Source organism: Fistularia commersonii, chromosome 6, assembly GCF_037954325.1.
Source record: "Fistularia commersonii isolate RoL2024-O1a breed Wild chromosome 6, RoL_Fcom_v1.0, whole genome shotgun sequence".
Classification (NCBI taxonomy): domain Eukaryota; kingdom Metazoa; phylum Chordata; class Actinopteri; order Syngnathiformes; family Fistulariidae; genus Fistularia; species Fistularia commersonii.
Genome location: NC_141289.1, coordinates 12,461,846 through 12,473,965, shown reverse-complemented (window position 1 = coordinate 12,473,965; position 12,120 = coordinate 12,461,846). Strand labels below are relative to the sequence as shown.

The following is a 12,120-nucleotide window of genomic DNA, read 5'->3' as shown; positions in this document are numbered from 1 at the left end:
ATGTTTATAAGAGTCAAAGAATTTATGTCAACCAACATGACCTATCCGCGTTGCTCCGACGTCTGTCCTTGATGAGAGCAAGGTGTACTGGTCGTGGGGCGTTTGCACAGGTGGGCCGAGCACACGAGCTTATCCCGACGCAGAAAAGAAGTTCTTCTGCAGTAGAGTGTCGTCTTACATAATGTGTCTGCCCCTGCAGGTGATGATGCAAGTCATCATCATGCATGGGATGAGACGCCAATACTTAGAACTTGCACTCGGGGGCGGGGGAAGAAATGCTGGCAGATAATAGCGATGCACATAGAAACACAGATTTGGTGCACCTGCTCATGCATGGACACACAATAACATATGTATATGGAGAAAAAAATGCTTAGCCCTGCAATATCAGATCAAAATGCGCACACACACACACACACACGCACACACACACAGGCGCATTGTGAAGACAGCCATATATCTATGCATATAAGTTAGCACACACTCTCCTAAATATCTGACTCAGCAATATGTCAGAGAAGATGAAAAAAGCTTCAATTATGTAGAAAGCCTTTCTGGAAATCTCTGCTCACACACACACACACACACACACACACACACACACACAGTCAGAAGTTGTATTTTAGAAAAGATGGGATGCTATGAAAGGAGCGACATAAAGAACCTACATTACCAAGCGACAGAAATAAATTACCAAACAGCTATGACTATTTAAAACCTGTCATCATCCTGAGCAGAAAAGGGGTGGGTAAGGGGGGGGAGGGGCAGCTTCTTACGAAGAACCCGAGACACTGGAGGTTTACTTTACAGATATGTGCGACGCGTGTGTGACTTCTCTCCTCGGACCGAAACGATCCGCGTACATATTTTCAATTTCAGAGCAACGGCATCAGAGAACAAGTGTGTGAAGGAGTGAGAGAGGCAGTTTTGATGCATAAACAGAAAAAACTTGGGGGGGGGAGGAGGCCGCTCCAGTGAAAGGATGTACAAGGGATGTGCAACAGAGGCGAGGGGGGAGCGGAGGATAGAAGTGGAGTAATGTTAACAAAAAAAAATAAGAACAAAAACATTTATAAACCCACGCGCTGGGCCTCGGGGAGGGAAAAGGAAGAACTACAACCATGTGTAGGTATTGGGGAGAGAGACCTTGTTATTATTCACTGCGGTAGCAGCTACTATGTTCGGAAAAAAACAAAAAACACAAAGTGAGATCTGAGGCTGTAAGCGAGATTCAAAACTAAGGCTCGACTTGACAAGAATTGAGTGCAAGAGAAGTTAATGATTTACATATTGCGGCGCAGTCAGGTGTCCCTGCTGAGTCTGAGGAAGGCCTGCGAACATTGTGACCCGCGGCTGCACCCGCTCTGGGTCGCATTTCCTCAAATGCTCCACTTCATCTGATAAAAATCACTGTTCTATCAAAAGTGGAAATCCTTGAGGTTTCCTGCCCTTTTTTTCTCAATTGGTTTCCATCTTGTGTTCATTGTTTCTTGCATTTGCCTGGATTTCTCACTTGTCAAGCAACATTAAACACAAAACACATTATTTCCTGTGTGCCACAAGAGGCTTAGGATTTGCTAAGCTAAATAACACCAGGTGTTTAGATCAGGGAAAATAATCACTTCTGACTTCAAGGTTAATTCTCTGTTGAATTCTCTGAAGATTCCTGATTTTTTTTATAATCCAATTATATGTAATTAAAGCATCTGATCATCGGCAGGGCAGCATTTACATGTTACACAAATGGGTCCCAACTTTCTGACAGAGTGTGACAAAGTATCGCTCTAATAGCGTCTTTGTGTGTGTCGCGAATTCTAAACGCCCATATTACGCAGGGAAATCAATTACTTTTATACACTCTTCTACACGGGAGCACTCCACTTCATCTGCCCTACTTTAAAATAAGCACACACACACAAAAAAGCACACTTAAATCATCTTTGTATCGGAGTGCTAATAGTGGCGTGTGTGTGAGGGAGAGTCAACATACATGTCTATCTGTGGTTGGTTTGATGTGTGACTGTCTATACATGCTCGGATGTCTGTACTGAGCTTGTTTCCCCGCACTATACAGTCCAGCCATCCTGTTCAGGCACCCGGGGAGTGGTAAACAGTGAAAGTCCATATGTTTGTGTGTGTGTGAGTGTGTGTGTGTGTGTGTGTGTGCGTCTCCATTGCCATTTCACATCTGGATAACAGACCGCACTGGAAAGTCTCTCAAGGGATGCATTCCTACAAAACCTAACCCCATCCACTCCCTCCCCGATGATAACACCACTCGCAGGAGCTCAGAGAGGGACCGTGTCATGTTGTTTCAGTCGGTGATATCAAAAGCATTAAATAAAAATAGGGACCTTTGGCGATCAATTGACCATTGCGTGATCAGGGTGTGTCTTCACCTGTGACAGGCAAATATGCCTAATGCATTTCTAATGTGAGCCTCTCCGCTGTGCTCAAGGTCCATTTGGCTCGGCCCAGGTCACTAGAGTTCATCGCGGTACGTAGCTAATAAATTCAGTCGGAAATATTACAAGCGACAAATTATCATAAATTTAGCAATTCCTCCCTGTCACTGAGAGTCTTACCTGGAAGGTCACAGCCCAGGATCTCCACTCTCATCCCAATCCCTGCGGGAGACCATCTCTCCGGATACAGTCTGATGTACTGGGCCACCGTCTCCTCAAAGCGACGCAGCTCGGGGGTGTCATAGTGCGTGTTCCCCTCGAAAATCTTAAAGAAAATACAAAGCAATGTCATTTCAGGGGTTCCTGAGATGGTGCTGTTCCATCCCCCGCAGCTGGCGGCGCTCCTCGACTCACCTTGGGCAGGCTCGTCTTGAAGTCCATGATGAAATTCCAGTCTTTCCCGTTCAGGCTGTGGGCTACTTTGTACTTCCTGACAAATGCACGATTATCTGTAGTTGCTCCACTTCCTGCATCTCCGCCTCTGGCTCCCTGGGTGATGACTCCGCGCACAGTCTTAGGTAATCCTAAATCCACCTGCGGGATTTAAAAACATATTCAACTCACTTGTTTTGGTTGCATCTGTGTGAGACACTTGTAAACTTCAGTGTAGAAATGACAATTCAAATCAGACACTTGAGAGGGTCTGTCTCTCTCCCTTTTTTTCTTTTTTTTAATATTTGCACGTATTTATGATTAGTAAATTGGGGCTCTCCAGGAAATCTAGGAAGGATCAGCAACAAGTTCTGCCACTAGCTGATCTACCGTACAACAGTGGCCCCTCATTATTGTCTGATGTCTTTGATTTTTGGGAGGGGCGAAGATCGTGTCTGAAAGAGCAATCGCTCTGCTCCTTTTCTCCCCCTGAGTAAAATATTCTCTAAAAAAAAATCACTTTGAAATACAGCGTGAGCTTTTTAAATTGTTTTTTTTCTTGACGGCGCTCGCTGTCTGAACTATCGGTGATACCAGAGATTCATGGCAGTTAGTGTGAAAATGTTTTGTTTAACACCGCCCTCATTACAACACTAGTTCTGTCTAGAATACATCTTTAATTACACGTGTTTTATGGCGGGGTCTTTGATTTCTGCTGCTGACTAATTTGAACTAATTTTTATTATTATTACACTGTATAATTTAATCTAATTTAAGGCATTTTAATGGCCTTTTTAAGGCCACTTGAAACAAATGTAATGCCCATTCCAATGTCAACCATTTACATCTGGAAAAGATTTTGCACAGTAACAGATACGTACACATGAACTTCTGAATGACAATGGAACTAAAGAATCACATGGATATAACCTGTGTATGATCATTAGTGCATCATTCTTAGTATTGTTTCTTTTTTGCTCCAACTTTGGTGTAGTAACTTTGTGCACCGTCAGAACACTGGGAGCGAACAATTAGCCAAATAAAGGGTTCAACTTGTCAATCATCACTGCTCATCACGCAATTCCGATTAAATTTATTTAATTTCATATAGCGTTATCAAAATAGATTGCTAAAACAAAGTTTTTTCACCATCGAGTGTATTTAAATTTTCAATGCCTCTGGATATTGAACTGTAGGCTTTTTAAGACCATGTAAGGCCTTTATTTTTGCTAAATCTATTTAATGACTTTTAATGCTTTTTGGTGGCCTGCAGAAACATTATTTAAAGTAACCAATTGTTCATATTTTTTTGTATAACCTAAACCAGTTGCTGGGAATATGCATGCAAATCAAAGGGAGACAAAATTAAATTTTTTACATTTATTTTAGTGTACTATATTATTCGTTTGCATGAAATTACTTCACTGCATTTAACCCATAAAAGACGCACAATGAGCAGTTGGCAACCACTTAGCAACAACACTTCGACGAGCTGGAGGAGTGTGGGGATAGAACCAGGCATGCTCAGTTCAAAGGACGATCGCTCTCTAATCCCCTGAGCCATGCCGTCCATTTTAATTTTATGTTGTTTTTTTTTTAATTGATTAGATAATATGCATGCAAACCAAAGGTAAGTTTAATTAAATTCCTTGTTTACCTGAAGCCACTCCTCCCCTGACAGCGGCTGCGTGTTTGCCGGGAACCAGCCGGACCGACTGGCCACCAGACGCGCGGCAGCAGGGTTCCACACCATGTCCCTGCCGGAGGAGGCTGAGATTTGGGCGTCCGGAAGCAGGCCGGACAACATGCCCTGCATGTCTGAGCACGGGGCGTCTGGGGGGGGGGCGGAAAGCAAACAGACAACTTTAACCTCCGCCCCGGGGAAGGCCGACGGACAGGTTTCAGCCGTGACCTTACACAGACTTACACTGTTACACATATTCCCACCTGGGAGCTGTTAAGCTTCGCTGCAGGATCGCAACACTGGCCACTAAGCATTAAGAGTTTAGAGTGGCGCGAGAGGAGAGGTTGAGCTAAGGCAGACGGAGGGTGGCAGTAGGAGTGTGTGTAGAACACCACCGCATCTTCATTCTCAGAAAGTAATGAGATTACTCTTAGCTGATGTTAACGATGCTGCTGAAGAGTCAGACTGCATTTCATTCACACACACACACACACCTTCAGCTCCCTCGAATATCTAAGCGTATTTGGTACACGTGGTTTGTTGATTTATCAATAGGAGTTGAGCGTGTTCCAAGCACATTTAAAAAGAAATTCAAAAAAAGAAAAAAAAAAAAAATCACTGAAAAAAAGCACTGAAAAGCAAGGAAGGAGTATTTGAGATGGAGAATGAGGATTAAGAGGATAAAAAGATATAATGTGTGGAGCCAGTTGGCAATGAAGTAGAGAGGAGATATTGGGGAAAAAAAAAAAAAAAAAACTATGAAGAGACTTGGAGCAAAATGTGGCAAAGCATTTGGGTGGTCGTTGGAGGGGCGGGATATCAGGATGCACCTCCTACAGTGACGAACAGAGGGAGAAGGAAGGATGTGAGGAGGTAAGCGAGCTCGATGGGTGGCGGTGGTGAGACTCAGAGGAAGACGGGGAAACGGAAGGGGAAGAGAGAAAGAGCGGGGGGGGGGGACTGGAGGATGGGGAGACGTTAGCTGTGCTGACGGTTTAAGAGAACGCGGATCAAAGTTTCATGCTGTTATGTCACTGCAAAAGCAGGAGATGTAAATAATGAATAAATGGCACAGGAAATGTGGATGTGAGTTGTTTTTGTGTGTGTGTGTCTGTTTGCCTGTGGGTGGTATCTATGTACATTTCAAAGAGTATTCTGACTTTTCAGGTCATTGGCTATATTTAGAAAGTGCCCGCGTGTGTGTATGAGTGTGTGTGTGTGTGTGTGTGGATGTACCTGTACTGTAAAACCTAATAGTTATTTCAATAGCAGCTGTTGAGACGGTGGCGAATCACAGTTCCTGATGTAACAGTGAACGAGGGGAGCCATGAATGATTGATCTTTACTCATTTCTCGATATAGAAAAACCTCGCAGAGCAAAGAGGACACATCAAAAAGGATCTCGAACCATGAGAGGGGGAAAAAAATGGCGTTGCTGGTGGGTGGGTGGGGTTAGAGATAGAGTACAAGCGCCGAGAAGATGTGGGAGAGTGTCGCTGACAGAGAGATGGCTGGGGAGAAAGCAAAGAGGGAAATGACACTGGTGCGGCTGCACTGCGAGGAGGAACAGAGCAAAACTTTCCTTTCATTAGCAAGAGACTCGCAATGTATAAAAGATAGCAGGAAGACTGTGGGGAGAGAACAAATGGATGTGCGTGCCGCTGTATGTGACCGCTGCTGGCATTAAATAGTAGTAGAATTCAGTCTGTCTATATTAACTGTGTTAAATCTGGTCTCATTGCAGGCATAAGTTATTGTTTGTACCAGGATACATGATAACAGCCTCATATCGGTCTCTGAGTCCACCGGCTCTCACTTTGCAGGGCGCTTGGCTTGATTTACAGAAGCCATCCCACCATTGTTATTTGTTTTATCAATGTTAAAAGCGACCACTGTATTGTGTAACTGTTAGTGCAACTGTTATTATTAGTATGAGATCATTTTTGCCTGTCCATCCCAATGGTTGCGGCAGAAGGACGCCCACATTGAGCTTTCCTACCTGTTACCAAGTGTCTGCTCATGGGGGGGAATGTTGGGTTTCTGTAAATTGTTTTAAAAAGTGTCTGGACCAGACATGCTCTACAAGGCAAGGGTTTGGTGGCAAAAAAAAAAAAATTGACATGACAGAAGAAAGGAAAAAGAGGCTTTTTGTCTTTGGTTTTGAAAAAAAAAATAAAGCCGGCTGTTGTTTTGGGGGATCTTGGTTTATACCTGTGTATCCATGCCATCGTAAGTGCCCTCACTCGCTCCTAATACATCCCTTTATTGTCATTCTAATGATTTTTTTTGTCCCAAAACAAATAATGGAGTGGATTCATTTTGCAGCGGGAGCTAATTGGTATTGAACAACTTTGTCTGAAATAGCTGAAACCCTATAGGCGGCTCCATTTGGGGGAGAACGCGGTTGAGGAATGTGTGCGTGTGAAAAAATAAACTTTCAGAAATCTGAGGTTACGGACCGACCAGACGCAGCTGCCACAGCGTTTAACAGCAGCTGGTTTTCCCGAGGTTTGAGCTCCAATTGTGAGAACTTGAAAATCAAGAGCAGCCTATTAGGCGGGTCAGATGCAGGGGCAGATACCGGCCGGTTATTCAGCCTCCAAACTTCCTCCCCTGAATATTTTCTTGCTGGGTGATCTATTCCTTTTGCTGTGTTATTTGTGGAAACGGTGGAACGGTGAAGAAATGAAACCCGGCGAAGCGACACACACCTGTGATCTGGCATCCGTACAGCTCAAAGCGGAGGGCGATGCCGTTCTTCCAGGTCTGCGGTCGGATGCGGACGAACCTGGCCAAGACCGGCTGTGGGACACGGTTCAAAACCACCTCGGCCGGGTCTGTGTTGGCGTGGAAAATCTAGAGGAACGAAAGACAAACAGGACATATTAAAGATTGCTTTCAGATAGAAAGAAATGCCCTTATGGGGGCTGGGACCGTCTTATTCTGATCTATCTCCCCATTTTTCTCAAACACACACACACACACACTGTTTCCACCCGCAGTACACAGATTCGCTTGGCTACACTCACACACGGTGGCAGGCCGGAGACAAACCGGAGACAACCCAAACACAGATCCAGTGTCACCGGCCCAGCTGTCGACGTGTTTTGGGGGTCAAAGGTTTCTCGCTTGGAGTCTGGGAAAGCCTTATGACGGATGAGGGTTCCCCTCCCTGTCTGTCTGTCTTTTGCACACACACATATTCGACACACAGCTCACACACCTCCATGCCGAGGGGCCATAAGAAGCTATAGGAGACGCGGGACCTCATGATTGTCCACCGGGGGAAGGAGGCGGAGGGGGGTGTCCAGGTGGGCAGGATGTGAGACAAATAATTCCCGATGGTTCCGCCTTAAAGCAGCGACATTAACTCCCTCTGTTAACACTCCCTTCCGGGGGTGGTCAACTTACTTCCTGTTTTGGATCGAAATTCCTGTGATGTTTCGAGGGCATCGGATCGGGACAATCACTGACAGACATTACTCTTCCTTCTTTTTGCTTTCCCTTCAAACCACGAACCCATTTGTAATTACAAGAGACTTCCACTCGCGACTCTGCTTTCATCTCGGTTTTCCCAGTCAAATTCCCGTTAAACATTTATATCGCTCGCCACCTCCTCTCCCTCTCTCTCTTCTCCCCATGTGTGTCTTTTCTTCTTGTTGGCGGTGACAAAACCAAAGGAACACGCGGAGACACAGGAAACCGCAGCGACACGGATATCCACATACAACTAACTGATAAGCGGAGGAGGGGTCTTTTAAGTGAATGATTGACTGTCAAGTGTCATTCAGTCTATCTGGCTGCGGTCGAGTGGGTGGCTGAATACCAGAGGAAAACCACAATGACAAACACGGCAGCGGAGAGACAATGGGAGGACAGAGAGACAGCTGCTTCAATGGGATGGATTACATATTAAAAAGGCACCGTGTCCAAAAAGACTCACGACATGATGCGACGCCCTCTTCTTCCAGCCAACTCGGGCTTTTTCCATTCGGGGGGCTCTCCTCCTCTCCTCGGGTTTGAACACATTATACTTGTCGCTAAATGTGACCCATTTGTTAAACTCCCCGGCCAGTGAACGCCTCTCGAAACGATGTGGTTTTGCAGATATCTTATAACTGGGGTGGAGATAGGCATGATATGACTTCAAAATCCGACTCCGGGGGGTTTTATTTGATTTTGGGCATGGCCTGATTTAATCAAGTGGAGCTGACATTGGTAATACAAAGCAGTAGGAGTGTTTGAACAGATAAGAGGGGCTATCTCGGCTGTATCTTTCGCCGGATTGAGGATAGACGGCCGTTGTGTTTACCTAAGAGGCCAAACAGTGGATGTGGGCTCTTATGGGGGTTATGTAAACACCCACACACTCGCACACAAAGACCAACGTACGGTGGAAGCATCAACTGACTCATCTTTACCACTCCCAGATATTTGGTGGCAGCGGCAGCGGTGAGGGGAGACAGGGGAAAGGCGGAAAATGACTGTGGGGTCATTAGAAAAAAAAATGTTAAACAGACAAGGGAGAATTGAGGAGGAACTTGCAAGAGAAAGGAAGTAAAGAGGGGAAGATAAGGTTGAGGGGAGGGCAGTCAATAAAACCTAATGAGGAATATAAACTGAGGAATGCTGAGGAGGTGGGGTGAGAGGGTCGGAGAGAACACGGGCCCGCTTCATTTCTAGGACAGGAAACAATCATTTATCGTTTCATGTAAAATTGACTTTCCTCAATTTGAAAATGAATTTTGCAGCTTTGGAAGCTCCTTGCAAACCAATTGTCAGTAGGGCGAACCTTGGGTTAAAGGACATGAGTTGGGAAGTAAAATGTGTAAAATCAAAATGTCCCTAAAATGACAACTCGTGTCATCACAGAAGGGCTGATGATTTGCTGCTTTGAGCAGTAAGAATCGCCTTACTATTGTTTTTTTGGAATCGAAAGAAAAAATTTAAACTGTAAAAAGAGACAAAAAGTCACTCCGCATTGTAATATTCCATTGGAATATGTTGCTGCCTTAATGTTGATCCCTTGATCCCTTTAATGTCGACGATACGTGTACTATATAAGCGGTATCATCCAACCGATACTCCACTTCTTCTTACTCTCACTCTGGAATATGCTCTGCCATTAAAGCAAACACCCGTTCTAACGTCCCACTGATCGTTCTTGTACACAGGGTACATTTCTCGAACCGAGAAACATTACATGGTGTCAGAAGTGGGATCTGACACCATGGGATCTGACATGTCCATTTCGTCTTGAGAAATGGACATGTCAGATTGCCTTCGCCCCGCATGGACTGGGATGCTACGAACCTGCCCAAGGCATGGCGTAAGTTCAAGCTCCACGTCGAAATTATGTTGTCTGGACCGCTAAAGAAAATAGGGGAAGACGAAAAGTGCAGCTATCTACTTCTTTGGGTCGGAGAACAAGGCAGAGATATCTACAACACATGGACACTAACGGAGGGTGAACGTAAGACATTACACACCTACTACGACCGTTTTGAAGAATACGTTATGCCAAAGACGAACATTATCTTTGCACGCTACAAATTCAACGAAAGAATTCAGGGACAGAGTGAACAGTTTGAACAGTTTGTTACGCACCTTAAACTGCTAGCGCAAGATTGTAATTTTGCAAACCGCGATGAAGCGATAAGAGATCGTGTTGTTTTCGGCATCCACTCGCCCAGAGTAAGAGAAAAACTACTCCGTGTCGGATCTGATTTGACATTAGACAAAGCAATAGACATAGCGCGTTCTCACGAACTAGTGCAGAACCAACTGAAGATGTTTGCAGGCGGAAACAGTGAGCAAGCCGTGCATACAGTCAACCGGCAACCGCAAAAAGCAGCGCCATGGAAACAGCCCACCTCACGACGTCAAGGCGGCGCGGTTGGCTACAAGTCGGACGGAGATAAGAAGTTCCACAACTCATGTTGATACTGCGGCAATCAAGCACACTCAGCACGAGATGTATGTCCAGCAAAAGGCAAACAATGCAAGTTGTGCAGCAAATGGAACCATTTTGCAAAAGTGTGTCGTTCAAAGCAGATAAAGGCAGTGCACAAAGTAGATGAAACACAGCCAGACAAAAGCTCAGAAGATGAGAACTTGTTCATTGATGCGGTGACACAGAAAGATGACATGGAACAAGTCTTTGCAGACATCCTTGTTGGTCCAAACAATAGCAAAGTCAAATTCAAGTTAGACACTGGTGCCTCAGCTAACGTAATTCCTACGAGCACTTTCAGAAAGCTAGGAATACAGCACACATTGCAAATGTCGTCTCGCCCTCTCTATGGATATGGAGGTGAACAGTTAGCTGTGAAAGGCAAAGTCGATGTCGAATGCCAGTACAAAGACACTAAACTGCCACTGAAAATTCATGCCGTTGACACAGCAGCACCACTGGTGCTGGGGCTCAAAGCACGTCTTGATTTCAAGCTCATTAAACTGATCCTATCTGTTTCAGATTCGCCAAGCATATCAGTCATGGATGAGTTTTCTGACGTTTTCACAGGAATAGGTCTTTTTCCTGGTGAGTGCACCATCCACGTAGACCCTAAAGCAATACCTGTGGTTCACCCACCAAGGCGTGTTCCTGTTGCTCCACGCGAACGCCTCAAAAATGAACTCATGAACATGGAAAGGCATGAAATCATCATCGAAGTCACAGAACCAACCGAATGGGTAAACTCAATGGTCGCTACTGAAAAGCCATGGACAGGTAAACTCAGGGTTTGCGTAGATCCAAGAGACCTCAACAAAGTGATCAAACGCCCCCATTATCCACTGCCCACACTTGAAGATGTTACATCCAAACTAGCAGGAGCTTGCTATTTCAGCGTAATGGATGCTAGATCTGGGTATTGGGCGATAAAGCTAACAGAAGAGTCCTCAAAGTTGACAACTTTTAACACTGCATTTGGCAGATACAGATTTCTTCGCCTACCCTTTGGACTCAAGTCATCACAAGATGAGTTTCAGCGCAAAGTGGATGAGACCTATGAAGGTTTAGAGGGTGTAACAGCCATAGTTGATGACGACCTTATTTACGGAAAAAGCAAAGAGGAACATGACAAAAACCTTCGTGTGATGTTGCAGCGCTCCAGAGAGCAGGGAGTCAAGCTCAACCCTGAAAAGTGTAAAATCGGTGCCACTGAAATCAGCTATTTTGGACACCTGATAACGAAAGATGGAATTAAGCCGAATCCAGCAAAGATCGCAGCTGTCAGAGACATGGAGCCACCCAAGGACAAAGGTGAACTCGAAACCATTCTTGGCATGGTCAACTACCTGTCGAAATTTGCCCCCATGCTATCTGACATTAATGCACCTCTGCGACATCTGTTAAAAGAGTCCAGTGAGTTTGTTTGGGATACACAGCATGATGAAGCATTTAGACAAATGAAAGACCTTATAACGCGCGAGCCAGGCCCCGTTCTTGCTTTCTATGACCCCAAGAAAGAACTGGGGCTACAGGTCGACGCATCAAAGTATGGTCTAGGAGCAACTCTGCTACAAGAAGGTAAGCCCATCGGCTACGCATCCAGATCTCTCACAGACAGTGAAGTGAACTACGCACAGATCAAGAAA

General features: G+C 45.1%; 1 protein-coding gene across 5 annotated transcripts in view; it reads right to left on the bottom strand.

Annotated features, from left to right (window-relative positions):
• The window catches only part of nrp2a (neuropilin 2a), a 69,526-nt gene that overhangs the window by 20,720 nt on the left and 36,686 nt on the right, over positions 1-12,120 (bottom strand). For all 5 annotated transcript variants that reach the window (XM_086148147.1, XM_086148143.1, XM_086148144.1 and 2 more), the window contains exons 8-11: positions 7,233-7,377; positions 4,495-4,670; positions 2,820-2,999; positions 2,586-2,730 (exon numbers count right to left, since the gene is read on the bottom strand). In XM_086148147.1, the coding sequence (XP_086004273.1) occupies positions 2,586-2,730; positions 2,820-2,999; positions 4,495-4,670; positions 7,233-7,377 (646 nt within the window). The remainder of the gene's footprint in view (positions 1-2,585; positions 2,731-2,819; positions 3,000-4,494; positions 4,671-7,232; positions 7,378-12,120) is intronic.